At 37.6% G+C, this 22,462-nt stretch overlaps 1 protein-coding gene across 1 annotated transcript in view; it reads left to right on the plus strand.

The window, feature by feature from the left end:
- The window catches only part of myo10l3 (myosin X, like 3), a 66,625-nt gene extending 44,815 nt beyond the window's left edge, over nucleotides 1–21,810 (plus strand). Inside the window, exons 21-40 of the mRNA XM_042731011.1 lie at nucleotides 5,433–5,539; nucleotides 6,521–6,958; nucleotides 7,078–7,111; nucleotides 8,069–8,905; nucleotides 11,917–12,040; nucleotides 12,179–12,422; nucleotides 12,568–12,663; nucleotides 12,820–12,913; nucleotides 13,031–13,086; nucleotides 13,251–13,393; nucleotides 14,135–14,329; nucleotides 14,425–14,582; nucleotides 14,999–15,122; nucleotides 15,696–15,993; nucleotides 16,699–16,906; nucleotides 17,240–17,376; nucleotides 17,567–17,687; nucleotides 18,391–18,849; nucleotides 18,986–19,177; nucleotides 19,866–21,810. Of these exons, the coding sequence (XP_042586945.1) occupies nucleotides 5,433–5,539; nucleotides 6,521–6,958; nucleotides 7,078–7,111; nucleotides 8,069–8,905; nucleotides 11,917–12,040; nucleotides 12,179–12,422; nucleotides 12,568–12,663; nucleotides 12,820–12,913; nucleotides 13,031–13,086; nucleotides 13,251–13,393; nucleotides 14,135–14,329; nucleotides 14,425–14,582; nucleotides 14,999–15,122; nucleotides 15,696–15,993; nucleotides 16,699–16,906; nucleotides 17,240–17,376; nucleotides 17,567–17,687; nucleotides 18,391–18,849; nucleotides 18,986–19,177; nucleotides 19,866–19,970 (4,170 nt within the window). The 3' untranslated portion in view covers nucleotides 19,971–21,810. The remainder of the gene's footprint in view (nucleotides 1–5,432; nucleotides 5,540–6,520; nucleotides 6,959–7,077; nucleotides 7,112–8,068; nucleotides 8,906–11,916; nucleotides 12,041–12,178; nucleotides 12,423–12,567; nucleotides 12,664–12,819; nucleotides 12,914–13,030; nucleotides 13,087–13,250; nucleotides 13,394–14,134; nucleotides 14,330–14,424; nucleotides 14,583–14,998; nucleotides 15,123–15,695; nucleotides 15,994–16,698; nucleotides 16,907–17,239; nucleotides 17,377–17,566; nucleotides 17,688–18,390; nucleotides 18,850–18,985; nucleotides 19,178–19,865) is intronic.
- The last annotated feature ends 652 nt before the right edge of the window (nucleotides 21,811–22,462 follow it).

A 22,462-nucleotide genomic window follows, 5' to 3' on the forward strand; every position in this document is an offset into this window, starting at 1 on the left:
GTCGAGTTGTTTTTACAGTAAGCGGAGCTCTGAGGTTTCTGAGGAACAGGAAGGCACTGTAAATAAAAGGCATTCTTGCGTGCTTTGATTCAGACCACTTTTCTTTAAATTAATTGAATCCAGCGTGCTCTGTGTTATTTCCTTTGGGGTCTTGTGGTTTCTGGCTTTCCTAAAAGCTCGTTTGGGTATCTCTTTATCAGGGGTCGCATTGTTAGCTTGATGGGGCCTTAATGCGGTGTTGCTGTAATTATTTGTGTTTAGGTTTGGATTTATTTGGAGCAGAGAAATGATCCCATAAATCAAATAACTTGAGATGGAAACAGTGATGACCTGTCAGTGCTCCTTTCGGTCATGGGATGCCGTGTGGGTTATTATGAAGGAAAAGCCAATTCAAACCAAACAATTAGATGACTTCTATACACAGTTAGGCTGTACTACATAAGGAGAATTAAGGCAAAATAAACCCAGAAATGGTCATCAGGATCACTATACGCAAGGTGGAGTGCCTGACATGAATGAATAGTAAATAATAAGTGTAAGTATTGAGTATTGAATTTAAATTGATTTTATTACAAAAAAATCAGGTTATCTAGAAATATATTAATAATTATGATATTAGAATTGAACAAAAGTAACAGTAATGACATTTTTATTGTTACAAAAGATTATCTATCAGAGAGTCCTCAAAAACATGATAATAATGATAATAAGAAAGATCATGTGACTGAAAACTGGAGTAATGATGCTGAAAATTCAGCTTGGCCATCATGGAAATAAATTAGATTTTGAGAGATAGTTAAAAGACAACAGTTTTGTGATAATATTTCACAATATAACTGTTTTTATTGTATTTTTTTTTTGTCAAATAAATGTGGCTTTGGTGAGACTTTTTTTTAACAATTAAATCAGTTTTACTGATCCAAAACATTTGAATGCTTGTGTATATTCAGGTGATGAGTATTTCGCATTGCATGGCACATACCATCTGAGATTGTTTCCAAGGCATAGCAATGTCTATGATAATTCAATGATATGGCGTACATATATAGCATAATTGTAATTGATTATATTTAATAGTCATACATGTTTGTGAACTGGTGCTGCTAAAATAAATGTACCATAAAATTAAATATCACAGAAAAAGTTATGCCTTTAAAAACAATTTCAGACGGTATGTGCCATGAAATGCACAATTTATCTGAATTCATCATGGCCTCATTAGATGATTGAACGTAATGCAGTATTTCTCCTTTTCCTAGAATGTTGCTTTCTGTCTCCCACACACATATGCATAAAGACAGTGGAACAAATGAATTCAGATACACACACTGGACACGCAGTCTCGCTCCCTGCTGAATAGAGTCATGCTTTACAAATTGTTTAGCTGTAAAATAGCCTCATTGTTCTGAGTGGTGGGGTCAGAGCTGGATGGCTCCAATTTGTTCTCAGCACGTCATGTACTCAAGGTCAGCTACTCTAACCTACAGCTTTCACTGCTCCACCAGCCTCCATGATCATACTTGTTAAATAGCCTGTTGCCCTTAATGGACGCATAGAAAGCTGGTGTCTTCATGACAGAAGCTGGGCTAATGAACCATGCATAGATCTTATCCCAAAATGCATGTCTCTTACAGTTCACCCAACACTGTACTTCACTAAAACATTACCCCCCGGTTTCACAAACAAGGATTAAGCCTAGTCCCAGACTAAAATGTAAGTCTGAGCTGTGTCAACTGAAAGAAACTTGCACTGACTGATCTTAAAATATATCAGTGCCTTTGTTTTGGCTCAGGATGCACACCAGTAATGTGTTTTCTAAGGCACGTTTATGAAAAATTACTTAAATTTCCTAATTGAACTATGGCCTAATTGTGTTTTTTTTTTATCAATGTGTGTGATGTTTGGCCTACATGCATTTGTTCTCCACAGTAACCAGTTGATTGTGTTTATCCCTTTCTGAAAATACCAGTGTATTTGGCTCCCAGCATTCAGTATGTTGTGTTTTGGATATCCACACAGGATATCTTACCTAGTTTAGTGTCAACATGAATCACCGTTCCTGACTCGTTTTGCTTTCATGGAAACAAACTATTCAGCGAGAAAAATTTTTATGTCATGAACTGGTTTGTATCTATTGGGAATTAACTTGATATTGAAATGTAGATATTTACAAAATATAGCCTTATCTATGGGAGTTTGCCTAAATATCTATTTGGCGATTGGTTAACATCAATAGAGACGCAGAGCGGGTTATTACATTTTGAACAAAGAATATGGAAACAAACATCCCCTTTTAGGAATAATGGGTGCAAATTAATTGTGTGCCATAAGAACAGAACATGTCTAGCAGTGCTTCTCAACTTTTTGGACTCCACAGCCGCCCTTTGTTCAAGACATTCAAAGGCCCTGCTATCTAAGCTGATATGTACTTCCATTATTATAAAAATAAACTCAAACTATATTCAGATAACTTCCATCAACATTTACTTTTGCTCCAAATATGTGTGAGATTCTTTCTTTCGTTGAGCACAAACAAAGATATTTTGTATTTGCCAAATACTATGGATGTCAATGGCTACCATCAACTGTTTGGTTTACCAACATTCTTTAAAATATTATCCCTGTAAGTTTTGCGGAAGAAGCTGGTTCACCAGTAATTCCTGCAATAAACCAGCTTAAACCAGCATGGGTCAAGATTGGTAGACACATAAAAGATATGGCACTTATCTTGTGTTTAAATAAAAACACCCATCTTTAAGATCCAGCTTGTGTTCTGTTGGGAATAGGTGCTTGTGTCCTTCTTGTCTTTTTTAGTCAGGAATCTATTGAAGTCAGGATTCTGGACTAATGTTGTAATAGGGCCATATGAAGCATTATTAGAAGTAGACATCAGGCAGTGCTGTAAGGAGTTTGTTTAATCAGTGTTTACACACATGTTCCACACATGTGTTTCATGTTTCTATATAAATACAGTCTCATGTGTAAAACAGTTTAATGTATTCCAGCAAGTCTAGGTTGGGAGTCAAACTCCAGCCAGTGACCTTGACTGCATCCGTCATTGCTGTACGTGTTCGGCGGTCCGTTATAGTTGTTATCATGGCTTGAGGTCTGTTTTCTTTTATGATTTCATTCAGGAGTGTGTGATTGTGATCAGCAGAGAATGTGTGTTCACTACAGGTCTTCTTAAGCCGTGATGCTGGCTTTTGTTCGTGGTGTTTTTGTGAGTGTCAGATTTGAGGTGGAGGTTAGGGGAGGGGCTTCAGATCAAGAAAGGGGTCTGAGATTGTGTTTCCTTGCTCAAAACAAAACAATCTGTGTGTAATTATATCCATGCTGATTGTGTGTTGAGGAAGTGTGATCCCTAGATCGGGGCTCGGGTTTTGGGGGATGGGATGGGGGAAGGATGTGGACAAGGAAACTTCCTCCTGTGTATGTGTCTGCAGCTGTGCAACGTTGATTACAGGAACATCTGGGTCGTCCATTTCAGGAAATCTCACAATGAGCTTAAAAGATCTGTGGGAGGCCAGACATGACGTGGTGTGCATGGGTTGATATTAACTGAAAGGACCTGATTCTGGTAATGCCACCATATACAGACTGTACAGAAAGTACATTATATAGTACATAATGTATATTGGATGCTGCTTTGCTGGTGTTCCCATCAGTCTTCTTTTTAGCTTAACCAGTATAAACCAGCTCAAGCACGAAGACCATGCTAGGTGACTAGCAACATCTCAGCTCAAGTTTTAGTGGTTTTGATGGTCAATTCATGTTGGTATAATCACAGTTTTCACAAAAATACTAAGCATGTCCATTTTTTTAAACATTGATAGTAAATGTTTCTTGAGAACCAAATAAACATAGAATGATTTCTGAAGGATCATTTAAAAAGTAGCCTAATGATGCTAATTCAGCTTTGCTTTATAGAATTAAATTACATTTTAAAAATTATTCCAATAGAAAACTGTAAGAATATTTCACAATATTAATGTTTTCCTGTATTTAAAATATTTCAGACTTGTTTAAAACAAACAAACAAAAAAATAGTACCAACCCCAAACTTTTGAACGCTTATGTATGTATAAAGTCATGGAAAAGAAGTCATCACATTCATAAATGATGGTGAATAGAGACTTTACGTCTTATGACAGAGCCTACATGGAGGATATATTTTGTCCAAGTTATATTCATGATACATACATGCACACTAATTGAGAAGATTTCCTGAAATACTGTGCATACTATGACGGTACATAAATTTAGAAGTAGTTTTGTATCTAACCATCAAGCTTATTTTTGTGAAAAGGTGTGTGAAAATCAACTTGGGCATCACTACTCAGGATTTTACCTTTGTTGCTTTTTCTGTCTTATGGCTTCACACCTTCTCTGCTTCTTCAGCTGAAAAAGTACTGAGTTCTCCTGTTGTCTCTGTTGAATAAGGATAATAAAAAAGTTTGTTTTTATTGTCTAATTTTTACTCCAGATTACCTGATACACAATGCTGCTAGCATATCTATAGAGGCAGCAGCCAATGAGTGTGAGGATTCTCTTCAGCCGTCAGTGAAAAACAGCGGGTCACACCATTTCAACCTAGTGAAATACACTGAGAGGGGTGAACTGCACAATATAAATTTTGAACTATGTTGAGTAAAGTTTTTAGTTCTTGTGAGTGAAACCATTGTAGTAAAAGTCATTTTATTACTTAAAGGGACGGTTCACCCAGCTGCCAGCATTTACTCACCCTCATGTTGTTTCAAACCTGTATGAGTTTTTTTCTTCTGTGGCTACCATCAACTGCGGTGACCCTCATTCTTTAAAATCATCTTTTGTGTTTAGCAGAAGAAAGAAATTCATACACATTAGGGTGAGTAAATGATGACATAATTTTTGAATGCTCTATCCCTTAATGTATAAAACTTTTTTCAATTAGTGTCAAACTACTCAATGTCCAGTACTGTTTAGTATAAATGTTAATTTACGTTAAGAGTTCATTATGAAGGAATTTATGCAGATCATCTCTTTAATTCACCAGTGTTTCAGAGGTTTCTCTTCTATGAGTCGGCGTCAGCGAGTAAAGGGTTAAGCCTTCATGTCTTCTGTCTCTGAGACAGAGAGAGAGTGAGGGTGTGGCCTGCTCTTTGGCCAAGAGCCACTCTTTCCCCCTCCCCTCTCTCTCTCTCTCTCTCTCTCTCTCTCTCTCTGCACGTCAGTCTGTCTGGAATAGCCCAAGCAGCAGCAGTAACAGGAAATCAGAGCGCTGTGGTTTCAGCACAATGGCAGAGCTCCACAGATCAGCTCCCTGTAGCCTGTAGCCTGCTGAGCATACTGGAGACGTGCTCTTCACACCGCCCGGAGAGAGTTACCCATCAGTTTACCTAAACCTACTCTCTTCCCTCTCCCTCTCCTTGTCTTTCTTCTTTGGTGCCTTGCAGGTGTTCCTGAAGGAAGCTTTGGAGCAGAGGCTGGAGAAGGAAAGAGAGGAGGTGCGCACAGCGGCTGGTATGGTGATCCGGGCCCACATACTAAGTTATGTGGCAAGGTTAGTGCCGCTTTGTGTGTGTTTGTGTATAAACAAGCTCTGTTGAATGGGGTCAGGTGAGTTGCCAAAGACTGTCGTTGTGACTTGAGTTACTTGATTGCTATAATCGAATATGTGAATGAGATGGAAGTTTGCGTCGCAGAATCATTTAGCAGGGCTGCCTGAAGCAGTGAATTGAGAGCAATGCAAAGTGGATTAGATTCATTATGAAAGTGCAGGGAAACAAATGAGGGAAGAGTCTTTTCACTGCAAGTACTGGCTTAATTTATTTACCTGCTTTTTTTTTTTATAAATCAGGTTTTTTATTTTTTAGAAATCAGCAAGTTTTGAGGGGTCTTGGCATAATCAGGGGTTTTATGTTTGTTTACATGCAACTTTGTGTTTCAGAAGTGACCCTGCTAGAAGAAAATTGCTTAAACCATGGTGGTTTAGTTTTAGTTTTGCTGTTTTTTAAGGGATTTTGGGAACTTGTCAACTAATCAGGCTGTGAAAACATCTGGCTGACAAACTAAAGACCATCTGGGAAAGGCTTGGAGACCATCTTTTATTCTAGCTAAGACCAGCAAACCAGTTTAAGATGTTTTCAACAGGTTGCTTTGATGCCTGTTTTCTGTTTTGCCTTCATTTAGTATAAGACTCATACAGACTCCCAGTCCAGCATTACAGGTCAGATCTGAGATTTTCTGATTTAGGTGGCCTGGTCTAAATGTATGAGAACTGTGGCACAGCTGCTCACACAGATCAAATGTCTTTTATGATCACAGACACCAACTAGCCAGAGTGTTTTATATTAATGACCCTGTTTCATATTTGTAATGCTGATTGCTTTTTAAATGAGTTACTGATGTGTTAATGACAGAGTTGTTTATTATGTTGAGTAAAAGCTGTAATATACTCATAATTACTGTAATATCCTGTCAACTAATCATTAATGAAGCCTTGAAGGCTTGCTCTCTGATGTTGTAACTCTCCTTCTCACAGAAAAAACTATAAAAAAGTAAGTATCAGAAAAGTTACTGTCCAGAAGAATTACTGTGCTAATTTATGGAGGCAAGCTTTCCTGCGTTTCCGCTCCGCTGCCGTGGTCCTCCAGAAACACATCCGTGGACAGATCACTCGACAACTCTACCGGCAACTCTTAGAGGAAAAACAGAGGAGAGAAGAGGAGGAGAGAATCAGAAGAGAGGAAGAAGAGAGGAGACGACAAGAGGAGCTGAGGAGACTTGAGGAAGAGAGACTAAGACAAGAGGAAGAAAGAAAGAGGGAGGAGAAGGAGAGACAGAGGCTTCAAGAAGAGGAACGGAGAAGGAAAGAGGAGGAGGCTTTACGGATACAGCAGGAAGAGGAAGAGTCGAACAGGAGGCAGGAAGAGCTGAAGAGCAAACAGATACTGGAGGATAGAGAGGCAGGGCACAGCAGGTAAAACGCAATCCGGGCAAATGTTAGAGTTTTAATTTAGGTCATCCAAAATCTGTTGGCTGCTGGACTGTGCTTAATCCCTGTCTAAAAGGATTCTCTCCTGTTTTGCCTCATATTAGGAGTCAAGTGGAGAAAAATCATCACAACCACAAGGTATTATTTCTACTGGACATTTGATTTTATATTCCCATGAGAGAGATTTTAAAACCTGCAAAGATATATCCTTGTATTATCCTAATTTTCTGTCTTCACTTACAAAAAAATCTGTAGTAAAATCACAGTACAATGGTAAGTCCAAGGGTAATATAATGGTATTGAGATATATGGGTCAAAAAGAGCCTCTTGAGAAGCTTAACTAGTTTGTAAGAGTAGTTTAACAAAACTGCTTCACTGCCTATTAATATGTAAATTATTAATTTTTATTTTATTTTATTTTATTTTATTTTATTTTATTTTATTTTATTTTATTTTATTTTATTTTATTTTATTTTCACTCAATCAAGTTATATGGTCTGACCAACATGCAGAAATAGATTTTTTTTTACAGGTAGCAGCCTCTCAAAAATCAGTTAAAGTGACCTTTTTAGGATATGGTGAGGTTAGTTCTGGTTGTAAAATGTAATGTGGTGCAACTCCCCAAAACCTTAATAGTATTTATGAATTTATAAATTAATTAAATTAAGTTTTTAACTTTTTAACTTGAAAAATATATTTTAAAAAACATTTTGGAAATAATAAAGATGTCTACACTAACATATTCAAAATATACTTAAAATATTTTCTTTTTACATGATAATCACACAGCATGACATTTTTAGAGTCTTTAAACTTTTCTTGAAATGGCATACATGATATTTTTTTTAACAGATTTTTTTTTACAAATTTCTTATAGTTTATCATGAACACACAATATATCATTATCTCATATACGGGAATGATTACCATATTCATGTAGCATGATGTTTACATAATAGCACAACTGAAAAGAATACCATGGAATAACCATAGTGCATGTTAAAGCATTGTGCTTCTTGATTGAACCTTTTTTGGATTGATAGAATGAACTGTATATATTCGCCTTGTCCTCATTATCCCTCCCCTATATTCCAGAAGGACGTGTCCCAAAGCCTGTGCCAGTACTCGTCTGAAGAGGAGAGTCGTCAGATGGAGGCGATCCTGCGGCTGGAGCGAGAGATTGAACGGCTGCAGAGACAGAGAGACGAAGGGGTGTCCTTGCTAAACGACAGCTCCAGAGACGAGCTGCGGCAGAAGAGGGACGCCGAGATCTACCGCCTGGAGAAAGAGGCTTCACGTGTGGCCACTGAGTTCCTGGAGATGCTGGACTTTGGAGGTTTGGAGCAGTCGCTCTCCAGCGAGGAGAACCTTCACGACTCGTCAGAGACCACCGCACCTCTGGCTGAGGAAGAGGTGGATGAAGGCTTTCACGCGGATGACGAGTGTATCCCACTCCGTGACTTCCCTCTCCCAGCTGCCATGCCCATGGACAAAGAGATTCTCTCCAGTCTTCCGCCTCCACCACCCGCCTTTGCTGAAGGTCTGGTGGCAACGTCCTCACCTGCACGGATGGAGCGACCGAAATCCAATTCCTCCATCAAACAAAACAGACTCTTAGACATTCCCCCTCCTCCAACTACAGCTCCACCCCCTCCTCCAGCTGCACTGCCGTCAACCACGGGAGATTATGGAGTGGTGTATAAAAACACCAGAAAGACGATAACAGAGATTGTACTGCCAGTGGAGGAAACCAGCTTCAGTATTCTGCCCGACACAGAGTCAGACTATGACAAAGAGGAGTTTGAGGAGGCGCTGGGGAGTTGTGGGGACGCAGGAAGTACTAATGACGGACACCTCACTGATGAGGAAGTGCTACATAGATCTTCCTGTACCTACAACAGCACAGACTCCTTCAGAGGAAGTTCAGACTCAGTGAGTTCACTCTTTTCACACTTTGACAATGTGTTCACACTGAGAGCGACTATATTTCACTATATATCAGTATATTTCTGAACCATATTTCAGAGCTTTTGTGAACAAATGCAAAGTTTCAGGTAAATGCTGTAGTTTTGCAATTTTTTGAGGATGCAAATGTTTGCAAGCAAAATCATTGAATTTTTTTCCCCTCCCATCTCATTTTTCCCCCTCCATCAAATGGAAGCCTACACTGTAAGAAAATATGTCTATATTTATGCTGAAAAAAATGGCAGGCTTGGTTACCAGAAGTGTAATATGTTGGCAGTGTTTCAGATATTATGGGATGGCATTGTATATTTTATATAAAATAGACAAAACACACTTGCATATATATATATATACATACAACAGGAATTGTAACAAAACATCATAATGTACATATCTGATAATTTTAACTTTCATGAAGTGATTCTACTTGAACTACCAAAATCAGCTTTATACCTTGTACCAATAACTGCCATAATATTGCAAGTGGAAACTTTGAATCAGAGTTCAAAGTGAGTGGCCTGTCTATAAAACATAACCAATAATTGTAAATAGAGAGTGCACAGGGTTACACACAAAGACAAAACACCATCAGGGTAACTCACAAAACTAAAGTAATGCAACAAACATTAACTAAACAACAGAAAATGTGACAAATTTTTCTTACGTACACTACCAATAACAAAAAAAGAAACAAAAAATATAAATATAAAATATAATCCTATGTGAGTTCACACTGGGACTTCTGGGAATTTCCTTTTACTGTTTCTCACCAGAAATTATATGATATTTATAGTTTTTACTTGGGGAAAATAAAAACAAATTTGACAGTATTTCACAGTAAAATTACATGTTAAACCATTTATGGTTTCCCCATAAATGGCAAGGTAACTTATAGTATGGAGCCCCGCACATGACATGCAAGAAAAAATAAATAAATTGTGCGCACGATTTACTAATTTGTTCCCTCGATTTGCTAAATTGTGCACATAATCTATAAATTGAGGGAACGAATTTGTAAATCATGTGCATAATTTATAAATCGAGGGAATAAATTAGTAAATTGTCCACACAATTAATAAATCGAGGGAACAAAATAGTAAATTGTCCACACAATTTATAAATCGAGAGAACAAAATAGTAAATCATGCACACGATTTAGCCTACTATTTTTTTCCTGTATGCCATGTGCATGGCTCCGTATTATATTACTTAATTAGACATTTATTTTTCAGTGTATGTATTAAGTGTAACAACTGAATCATTGCACACAGCAGGTGAAATTTTCTTGAAATTTGATGTTGAGTCTGTCCACTTTGTTGCAAAATCACTGCTTGGATTGCCATAGCAGCAGTGCTTTAAAGGGCATGATTGTAAAGACAGCATCTCTTTTTTTATGATTTATTTAGGCATTTTTGTCTTTATTGTGATATGACAGTGCAGAGGAGACAGGAAGCAAATTGGGGGAGGGAGGAGGGGGGTGGGGAGGTCCTCGAGCCAGGATTCAAACTCTGGACGCCCATAGTGCAATGGCGCGATATATCAACGTGCTGCCCACAAGGCTATTGGTGCCAGCTCAGCATGTTAACAGTTGACATTCAGCACATCACAACCCTCGTGAATAAATTGCATTTATAATTTAATCTCCTTTACAGCACTGCTGCTCTTAAATACTAACCTTCACCAGTATGGGCAACTAGTTGACCTACAAACCTGTCCGTTGTTGCTTGTAGTGTTTCTACACAATTGATGTATCAGCTGGTGGATCATGTGAGTTTCACTGTCTGTACGTCCATTAGTAGTCACTAAAGATTTGAGATTTTGAGAAAGTTGAGATCTGCTAATCTTTGTGGCATCTCCAACGGTCGCTGTCACTCACATCGCCTTTCATTTAAAATGAGCAACTTCCAGCTGCTTTGTCACTGCAAAGTGTGAACGCCTCGTAAGACATTTGGCATGAAAGGAATATGCATTTCATCACATTTATACAGTTCAGTGTCAGGTTAGTGAGATCCGGTATTGCCTGAAGCAAAACAAAAACACTCAGCACTTTGTCCTAATTCTTTTAAAACCTTTAAACTTGGCATAATACCATAATGAATGCATTATTGCTTTGGATTTCTTGTAGCTATTCATGTTTTATTTGCTAAAGCGGCATGAGGGGATCAGGTGAATATGATTTGATATATATTGAGTCTTTGTCCTTCGGGGTATTTCCAGAATGTGCAACGATTAGCCAATGCTTGTCACACCTGCTCCAAACACAGTCCTGCAGCAGCTTGATTGTTGACTCTCGGAGAATATTTGAACTCAGAAACCTGATTCGGGTTATGTTTGGGTGTAATGTGAAGCTTGACATGACAGTTAACAATGGGAGGACATTTACTGATGTCATGCTCTTTTTGTATGCATTAACAAGTAGGATTAGACAGTGAAATGCAGATGTCCTACCGCAGCAAACACAAAGTGCTCCAGGGTGTACGGTTACAGTGTAAAGAACCATTTTTAGCCAAAATATACATTGGCATTCAAAATTTTGAAAACATCTCTTATGCTAACCAAGGCTGCATTTATTTGAGCAAAGATACAGTAAAAACAGTAGTATTGTGAAATATTATTGCAATTTAAAAGAGCTGTTTTCATATATTTTTTAACTGTAATTTATTCCTGTGACGCAAAGCTGAATTTTCAGCATCATTACTCCAGTCTTCAGTGTCACATGATCCTTCAGAAATCATTCTAATGATTTGGTGCTCAAGAAATATTTCTTATTATTACTAATGTTAAAACAGGTTTATTGCTTAAAATTTTGTGGAAACCATGATACATTTTTAATATTCTTTAATGAATAGAACGCTCTAAAGAACAGCATTGAAAATAGAAATATTTTGTAACAATGTAAAGTCAGAAATATTTTGTAACAGAGGTATAGTACATTAAAAAGCCTTTTATTGGCATTCACACTCCTTTTTCCCCCATAGTTCATTGACAGCAATGACGAGAATGATGGATATGTGGACACAGACGAGGAGGTGTCCAATGGTAGAGTGCATCTGCTAAACGGAAGTGGACCTCCTTATTTCCACAGCTACCTGTACATGAAGAGTGAGTGTTTCCTACCTTTTACTTGCTTATTGTTTAGCTTATGGCTATATCACTGGATGATATTGCTCAAACTGAATGTATCAATGGATAGGATAGATAAATGTGTCATCGTACTGTTTCTTATTTTTCTTTTTTAAGGTGGGCTGATGATCCCGTGGCGCAGGCGCTGGTGTGTTTTGAAAGACGAGACCTTTATGTGGTTCAGAGCAAAGCAGGATTCTCTCAAGTCAGGCTGGCTGTACAAGAAAGGTGGAGGGATGTCCACTCTGTCCCGCAGGAACTGGAAGATGCGCTGGTTCATCCTTCGAGACTCTAAACTCATGTATTTCGAGAACGACAGTGAGGAGAAACTGAAGGGAACCATTGACATCAGAGCTGCCAAGTAAGACCTCACTGCCCAGATTTTTGGTTCACTGTAAAGGGTTCACTGTAAACTGGCTGTCTGCCTCATGTTTACAAGCAAAAGACCAATTGATGGCTTACTGTTTTAATGTTCATCGACTGATGATCTGTAGTGTTTCCCATAGGGAGATTGTGGACAACCATGAGAAGGAGAATGCACTGAATATTGTGACCGAGGACAGGACTTACCAAATCTATGCAGAATCTCCTGAGGATGCAAGGTACATTTAAAATGTATATTTATTTTATTCCAGTGTGCCTGATCAATAGAGTTTATTCAATGTGTGTAACTTTCATATTCATCTGTTGCGCCCCCTTGTGGTGTATTAAAACTTATTTCAAATTGTTGACTAATACCTGTCATGCTTGTGTTGCAGTGGCTGGTTCAACGTGCTGAGCCGCGTCCACAGTGCCACTCCAGAACAGCTTCTGCAGATGCAGCATGAACAGGCCAACCCCAAGAATGCAGTCGTGAGTGTTCACACTAATCTAACTCTAGTTAGCAAACATCTGGAATCTCTTCTAGCACCTGTAAGTGATGTAAAGGTGACATGTACATTATATTTATATGTGATGTTTCATCCTCAGGGAACACTGGATGTTGGGCTTATTGACTCTGTATGTGCCTCTGACAATCCAGACAGGTAATGCATGTTATCAAGCTTAACATTGTTCCAGAAACATAATATTTTCTGTATCATCCGTACTGTATATATTCAATTTAACTGATCCTTTTAGAACATTTCCTTTTTCAATGGTATTTTTAAAATAGTATTCATGATATAATGGTCTGTGCTGTACTCCTCAGGCCAAACTCATTTGTTATAATCACTGCTAATCGTGTGATCCATTGCAACACTGACACACCTGAGGAAATGCACCACTGGATCGGCCTTCTGCAGAAGCCTAAAGGAGACTCGAGAATAGACGGCCAGGAGTTCATAGTGAGAGGTGAGTCAGACCGGTCTGTACAAGATACAGAGATTTACCAGCACTGTACTTGCTACATCATTGAGGTCATGACGAATACTTGTAAAAAAAAATATATATACATAAAAAAAAAATACAAAAATGGGTGTCATTCATGTCCTTCATACAGGACATTTCTTATGCAAATAAATGCTGTTCTTTCTGCCATTCAAATTCAGATTTCCCATTACAGAATAAATTACTTTTTAGAATATATTAAAATAAAAGCTATTATTATTTATGTATATGTATATAAATATATATTAATAAAATATATATATATATATTTATATATATTAATATTTTATTAATTATTAATTATGTTATTATTTTAAATAATATAAATCTAATCTTTCACAGTATTACTGTTTATACTGTATTTTTGATCAAATAAATGTAGCTTGCGAAAACAAAAACCATACCAACCCCAGATGTTTGAATGTACTGTACATTTCTGTAAAACATTCTTTAATCAGTGAATCACTGGTGCCAATTTTTGCGGTTCCCTTATTGGTATATTAGCAAATATACATGTTTAAATCGCATTTTGTCTGTTGATATCTGTAGATCTGTTATATTATTAAATACCTTATAATATTAATGTAACATCCCTTTTTTAGATGATGAACTAATCTATAATTATTATTATTCTTTCGATTTTATGGTCATTAAAATACACACAGGCAAAGTCTTCTCATACTTTCTTGATTGTAAATTTTTCAGGTTGGCTGCATAAAGAGATGAAGTCCAGTGGGAAGAGCACATCTCTCAAGCTCAAGAAACGCTGGTTTGTTCTGACCAATAACTCACTGGATTATTATAAGTCATCAGAGCGCAGCACCTCTAAACTGGGAACACTGGTGCTAAACAGCCTTTGCTCGGTTGTTCAGCCTGATGAGAAAGTTTACAAGGAGACAGGTGAGTTCACACATTTTTATGCAGAACGAGTTGAGAACTAGAGAGATTTCTTTAAATGTTCTTTGGACCTTTTCTGATTCCTCCGTTCACCACAGGTTACTGGAACATAATAGTCCATGGGAGAAAGCATTCTTACCGTCTCTACACCAAACTACTGAATGAGGCCATGAGATGGGCTTCAGCCATTCAGGTTGCCATTGATAGCAAGGTTCCCATTGAAACACCTACCCAACAACTCATCCGAGATATCAAGGTACATTCACCCTAAAAAAATCGAATTGACTTCACGATTCCATGTGGAGTAAGGTTTTTCATCTTCTTAACAATCATGTTTCAGTTGGGGAAGCCGATACCTCTCGAACCCCGACAGTCCCTCAGGGTCAAAAACTGTAGTGTTAAGTGAGGTACACGGATGGGTGCTCTGTGTGCTGTTCACTCAGACTGTTTTCTATTATTTTTTTCTAATTTCTCTATTTATTTGATTATTTCGGCATGCTTCTGTTCTACATTCATGCAACAGATTTGAGTCGTTTTGAATTGCAAACATGCACTCAGTCATGTAAATGTAGCTTTGTGTGCTGTGTTTCCATCTTCAGTAATCCATGGATGTACATTGTGTTACGTGAATAAACAAACCCTAATGCCATCGTTCTTTTCATGGTTGTGCAGGAGAGCAGTCTTAATGTGGAGGCTGTGGAGCAGATGTACTGGAGGAACCCCATCCTGAGATACACGCAGCACCCACTGCACTCGCCCCTGCTGCCTCTACCGTACGGAGAGGTCAATGTCAGCTGTGAGTCTCTCCTTTACACTGATCTACTCCTGTGTTTCAGCTGGGCATAGTGATGATAGCACAGCCATGGGTTTGATTCCCAGATAATGCACTGTACTGTAATGAACTAACAAAACGTATACCCTGAATGCAGTCACTTTGGATAAAAGCGTCTTCTAAATATGTAAATGTAAATAATTCTTAAATAAAAATTACAAAAAACAAAATAAAAAAAATAATAATATAAATGAATTAAAGTAATCAAATAATAATAATAATAAAATGACAAAAGTGTATGCCATTGTATGTCAACTAACCTTTTACAAAATAAAAGACAAAATTATTTTCTGTGGTAATTGAGAGCAGGCCACTTATGCCATTAATAGATCTTACTGTTTATTTAATGCTGGACATTCCTTTATTAATCGATCACACACGTTCACAGAGTCCACATATTTTAGCCCTATTGTTGGATTATTCACTGATGATTTATTTGCTCAGTGACACACAGTTTTATCTTTTGAACTCTGGATTTGATCCTTTGTGTCTGTGTCTTTCTCCATCTGTCTCCTCTTCCTGTCCTACTTCCTGCAGTGCAAAAGGAAAAAGGATACACCAGCCTGCAAGATGAGGCAGTCAAAATCTTTAACTCATTACAGGAGATGGAAGCTGTGTCAGACCCAATGCCCATCATTCAAGGCATCTTACAGACATGTCAAGATCTGCGGCCGCTTAGAGATGAAGTGTACTGTCAGCTGATCAAACAAACCAATCACGTGCCTCAGCCCAACAGCCCTGCCAACCGCGCACACTGGCATCTGCTCACCTGCATGAGCTGCACCTTCCTGCCCAGCCGCGGCATCCTCAGATACCTCCGCTTCCACCTGAAAAGGTGTCGCAGATGCTCTTGGAATATGACATTTACACTGTTAAATCGTAGATTTTCATAGTCTTTTTAATAAAGAATTTAGTGGTTTTTAACATATATAGGAAGGATTGTGGTGCACTTTGTGAAGAAAATACAGGAAGATGTTGGAAAAAGCATCTGGGCCCAAGCCCTTGTACATCAGCCAAAATAATCAAATTCATTGCATCCTTTGAAAAGTATAACAATGACATAGCCCATCCTGGCTTTGTGTTGGGTGGTAACACAACAATTTGTAAAAAATTGAAAAAAATTTAATTATGTTTCAGCAAAAAATTAAGCATTTTTCTATAGGGGAATCAGTTTACAGCATTGTAAGAAACTTAAAAATTGTGGGGTATTTTACCTAAAGACTTGATCTTTTTTATATTATATTATTAATATATTATATTTCTATTAACTTAATTTTATATAAATGTAAGCTTAATAATTTTACTAAAACTTATTCATTTCAATTAATACGTTTCCAATGTCTTATTTTACATCTAAAATTTTAATCTTTAAAATCTTAATTTTAAATAAAGTTTAAAAGTCTAATATTTATGTTTTATCTCAGCTTTATTTCAAATATATATATATTTTTAATTAGTTTTAGTTTTAGTTAGCAATAACAACAAAAACAAATTTTGCATTTGGTGCCATTAATATTTTCTGATATCATTGACTTTTTAGGATAAAGGAGTTGTTCCCTGGGACAGAAATAGAGATGTTCGCTGTGTTCATTGGCGAGTCGCTGAAGAAGACAAAAGCGCGGGAGTTTGTGCCTTCGCAAGAGGAGATAATCGCTCTTTTGCACAGACGTGAGATGACGACCACTGTGTACTGTCATGGTGGAGGCTCCTGCAAGATTTCAATCAACTCTCACACAACAGCAGGAGAGGTGAGGGATGCTGACAGACTCTGCACTGCAGAAATACCATAAAAAATATTATAATACAAGAACCCAGTGTTCTAAGGGAATACTCAGATGTATTCAAAACTGCACTCTCGCACCCACAAATGTAATCATGCTTTTACGTGCACAATGATATAACAAATAATGATTTTGGCTCGGGTCATTGAGGGGATAAAAGTCTATCTGAGCTTTAACAGAGAATAGAAAACTGCAGATGAACAAATCTTGCCTAGATATAGATCATGTTCCTCTTAATCAGGGATGCGTGGTGTAATACTGATGGAGAAGTGTTTTGTTATGTTTCTTTTCTTTGTGTAGGTGGTAGAGAAATTGATCCGAGGCTTGGCTATGGAGGACAGCAGGAACATGTTTGCTTTGTTCGAGCATAACAACTCGATCGACCGGGCCGTGGAGAGCAGGGTGATTGTGGCCGATGTGCTGGCCAAGTTCGAGAGGTAAAATTACACCACAAAGCTGCGCCTATTCACTCTCAGAAATTAAACTCTGTTCCTACAAAACGCTGCCAAATGCATGTGTCATCACTTGGTTATCAAAGCTGTAATATTCTAATATAATCTCCAAAGCCTCTGAAACCAATCTGAAATAACACAAAAACTACTGTTTGTGGTGGTGTTTGTTTCTCAGGTTGGCAGGAAGTGAAGTGGAGGAAGACGGCCCATGGAAGCTGTACTTCAAACTGTATTGTTTCTTGGATGTGGAGAGCATGCCCAGAGAAGGAGTGGAGTTTGTCTTCATGTTTGAGCAGGTCAGTAATTTATAGTTTCATTTCTTGCCTCTACTCTGTTCAAGTCCATCATGGAGGTGTGTAATACCATTTCCATTCAGCTCAGTGGCAGTTGCTTGACTGATTTAGCTTTTATATTTTTCATTTTAGTTTCAAATATCTAATTCTTTTTTATTCTCATGGTATTTAAGCTTTATTAATTTTAGCAACTTAAACTTACTTAGTTTCCAAAATATTTCTAATTTTTAAAGTTTATTAGACTTATAATTATAGTTTATTTGGTCATATTTCAGATTTGTTTTAATTATTGAAACATTTTATTAGTTTTAGTTTTAGCATCAACTGTATTGATTCTGAGCATAGAATATTTTGAAGAAGTGAAATTTATATTTTCACTTCCTGCCTTTATTCTGTTCAAATCACTTTCTATAGTGTTTCGATTTCAAAAATCATATTCTGAATGGTCATCATTGGAGAAAGATACTTGATTTGCGTGTTTACAGCATATACCAGCAACAGTGCTAACTAGCTAACAATGCTAACTAGCGAACAGTGCTAACTAGCTAAACATTAACCCCTGTAATTGAGTTCTGTTCTGTGTATTGCACCTTTGCACTTGATTTTAGTCTATGTAGCTGTGTTTTGTTTTCAAAATGTGGTATCTGCAAGCATAAAAAACACAGAAGTCATCAGATGTGAGTCTCCATCTTATTCATCTCTCCAGGCTCATGAAAGTTTAATAAGCGGGCACTTTCCTGCCCATGAGGACACCCTCCAGCACCTGGCTGCTTTACGTCTGCAGTACCTGTATGGGGATGTGTCTCGGGTGAACTGGAGCTTGGACAGCGTCTACCCTACCGGCCGTCTGCGCAACCGCATACTTCAGTTCACCAAAGTAGGAGGGGCAGCCGGATCAGGACAAACCCTGGAAAGGAGGAGGACGAGCTTCCTGGACGGCACGCTGAGGCGAGGGCTGAAGACAGGCACCATGAAGAAGCAGCGCAGCATGCAGGAGGAACAAATGATGGAAATGTGGATCAAGGAAGAGACTTCAGCCACCAGGGCCAATATTATGGAGAAATGGAGTCGGCTGCAAGGTCTGGATCAGCATCAAGCCATGCTCAAATACATGAACATCATTAAAGAGTGGCCTGGGTATGGATCAACGCTGTTTGATGTGGAGGTAAGAACTGAGGATGTGAGATGATTCATTGAAATGGTCAAAAAAGCTCTCTGTGGCCCCCTTTTACACTTGACATTAACATGCACTTTGGATCCAGCATAGGCTGATCTGACGCTTGTTGTGATTCTGTGTGCAGTGTAAAGAAGGTGGTTTCCCTCATGATCTCTGGCTGAGCGTGAGTGCGGAGAACGTGTCTGTGTATAAGCGAGGAGAGGCTAAACCTCTGGAGACTTTCCCCTATGAACACATTGTCTTCTTTGGAGCTCCTCACGCCAGCACATATAAGATCACCGTGGATGGGAGGGACATGTTCTTTGAGACACCTCAGGTAATCAAATGTCATTTAAATGGATTGTTCACCCAAAAAATTATATTTGATATTTACTCACCCTGATGTTATTCCAAACCCATTAATCTTCTAAATTTCTGTCCCCTCGTTGAAAGCTCATGACACCAAAACTTTGACCTTTTAAAACGTTTATAAAGACATTGAAAGCATAATCAGTATGAAGCAAGCAGTTTATTCCAAGTCTTCTGAGGAGACAAGATTACTTAAAATGAGATTTAATTTAGGCCTTTATTCACATTGAAACACTGATCAATGCATATACATAGAGCAAATCAAATATGGTAAACTCAAATGTACTACAGCAAGATTTGTTCTCACATGTCAGACAAGCACACTTGAGCTTTCACAAGAACCAGTGTGGTTTGTTCTCATGTATCACAAAGTGGAGTTGAGCTTCCATTCATCACATTTAATGTGCTGTATGTTTTTGTTTGTACTTGGATTAAACCTTTGATTCGTAAGAACTATTCCACAATTTTGAAGCTTCAAGGTTTTGTTTTCACAAATAGGTTTTGGAATGACATGAGGGCGAGTAATTGATGACAGAGTTTTCATTTTTGGGGTGAACTATCCCTTTATACATATTCAACGTGTAATTGAATAGAATTGTTTCTTGGTTTGCTTTCTTCAATTTTGTTCACTGTGAATAAACTGTGGCTTTTTTTAGGTTGGTGAGATCACCAAAATAATGAAAGCCTACATCAACATGATAGTTAAGAAACGATGCAGTGTCAGATCAGTGGCCAGCTTTGGGAGCAACTGGATCAGGTGATGAGTGCTGACCAATCAAGACGAGAGAGACTTCCTTCACACTGATGGAAACATTAATTCAACAGCAGGGATGTGGATTGATGAATATAAGACGATGATACAGGAACCAGTTATAAGACAAACATGTGTTTTTTTTTTTTTTTTTATCTGCGTGTGTGTAGACAACCACCCCTCTAACAATGTTTCATAATTGATGTTTAATATACAGTAGAATTTTGGACCAATGAGATTCCACTGTGGGCGGAGCTACCAACAGACTGTCAATCATCCAAGCTAAATTTAGCACTCGTTCCTTTATCCCATCACGTCTGGTCAGTACGTGGTGCAGTACTAGTTGACCAGCAAATGTTCATCGCCAATACCTCAAAATCCTGAATGCTTCAACGTGCTTCTTTCTACTTTTGGCCAACTTCAGTTCCAAACACTCTTTGAAGTGAAACGACCAAAACACGATTTTAAATGTTACACAAATAACAATGTTTTGTTGAGAGCTTTGCTTTCAGAGACTAATAGCCTGAGGTGATTGCACACATTGAAGGCCTCAACAGCCATGTTAAAACTTGTCCATTTGCCTTACTCCACACAAGGGCTGGTCTGTGCAGATTTGTGTCATTTAGATGGCTTTCTGTGTTACTGTTTCATGGGTTGAGAGAATGAGAAAAAGGTTTTTTTTTTTTACCCGTTTTGCTATTTTCATCCATGCATCCTCTTGTGTATTGTGCATGAGGGGCTATTCACACAGAAAGCGTTTTTGCATTCCACTGCACTGCTTTTCCATTGATGTAGTTCTATATGTAAACATATGCTAGATGTGCCGCGTCTTTTGCAGTGTCTCATACATGACACAGCGTTCTAAAAAAATGTTTAAAAACATGCCTCTAGACTCTACATCTTGCATTTTTTGATTCCACTGTGCTTAATTTATATTGTTTTTTCTAAGTAAACATACAGCAGGGAAGTGTTTGGTCCTTGGGGGCCATTCACACAGATCAAGTTTTTGTGTTTAAAAAAAAAAAATTAGAATGCAGTGTCGTAGATGACTCAAAAGACGCAAGATAAACACATCAGTCAAACATGTCTGTCTAGTGCATGTTTACATAAAAATAAAATGTGAACGGCCCCATCTGGGTTAAGCTCAGGTACAGTATAAAGACATAAGCAATATCGCAACATTTCAGTGCAGTGTTTTGGTTGTTATAGCAAAAAGATCTGAAAGGAAATTGGTGGAATACCGCTGTACTGATATTTGCAGAAAAGCTATGACTCTGTGCTATTTCACACAGTAGGTCAGTTTTAAATTCTTACTTTCAAGATAAATTGATCCATTTCAGTTTAAATGTCAAACCTTTTTCAGACGGATGTTTGGAATATGCTTGTCTTTTTTCTTAAGAATGTTTTTTTTAAGGAAGCCTGCATACTTGTAACTGAAGGATGGTTTTGTGTGCCTAAAAGAGAGTGAATAATTATGGGTGGGCTGGGTATTTATTCAGTGTTAGTGTCACTGTATGGATGGTGATGTTGATGGCATGTCGTGTACAGACTCCCTACATCAGTGATGTAACACACAGTGATAACATGAATGGAGGATGTCACTGTGGTATCAGAGACTCATTTATGTGGTACCACAACCTCATTCAAAGTCCTGTTCATTATTGCTCCATTAATAAATCTGGTGAGCTGCTGGTCAGTTCACTGCTAGAGTGCATCTCATCATCTTTAGTTTAGCACCAAAATATTCCAGTTTGTGTAGAGGATGAAAATCAAAGATTGTTTTTTTTTTCTTTTCTTTTCTTTTTTTGTAACTGGATTTACAAAATGCTTAATAAATTATTTCAATTCCAGTTGGTGTGGATTATTTAAAAGTGTTTTAAAATTCATTTGTTCCTAGCTTTTCCACAATCTCATGCACATGATATAAAATACATTACATCTTGCATTAATTTATCTAAGTTTGCTTGTCATACAAATATTTTTGGAGTTTGTTTCTGGTCATCTTTGTTACAAAATATATAAAGATGAATATATAATATAAAGATGAACAAAGTGCATTGCTGTGGATTTTAGTTTTGTTCCCCATGAAGACATAGTGGACTATTACAGGCATGTTTCTATCAGAGATTTTTACAGTAGGAGTCAGGGCCCTAAAGAGACTTCAATTCTCCAGTGCAAGGCAAGATGTGACCACAAAATGCCTTCCCTTCAAATATGATTATTGCACATGTTCAAAGATTTGTTTTATAGTGTGCTTTATGAGCAACAGAACTCATATCTGTGGACAGTAAATTCTGAAGTCATGTTTTTAATAAATCCTTTCTTGTACATGCTCTCCTACACTCTTACTTTTTAATCTGTGAAGCTAATTTTTAAGATGTTTATAAAAATATACGAAGAATGTTACTTTTTATAATATATATAGTTATATATATATATAATATATATATATATATATATATATATATATATATAGTTTCAGAGGCAATTATTCCATTTACA

Source organism: Cyprinus carpio, chromosome B9, assembly GCF_018340385.1.
Source record: "Cyprinus carpio isolate SPL01 chromosome B9, ASM1834038v1, whole genome shotgun sequence".
Classification (NCBI taxonomy): domain Eukaryota; kingdom Metazoa; phylum Chordata; class Actinopteri; order Cypriniformes; family Cyprinidae; genus Cyprinus; species Cyprinus carpio.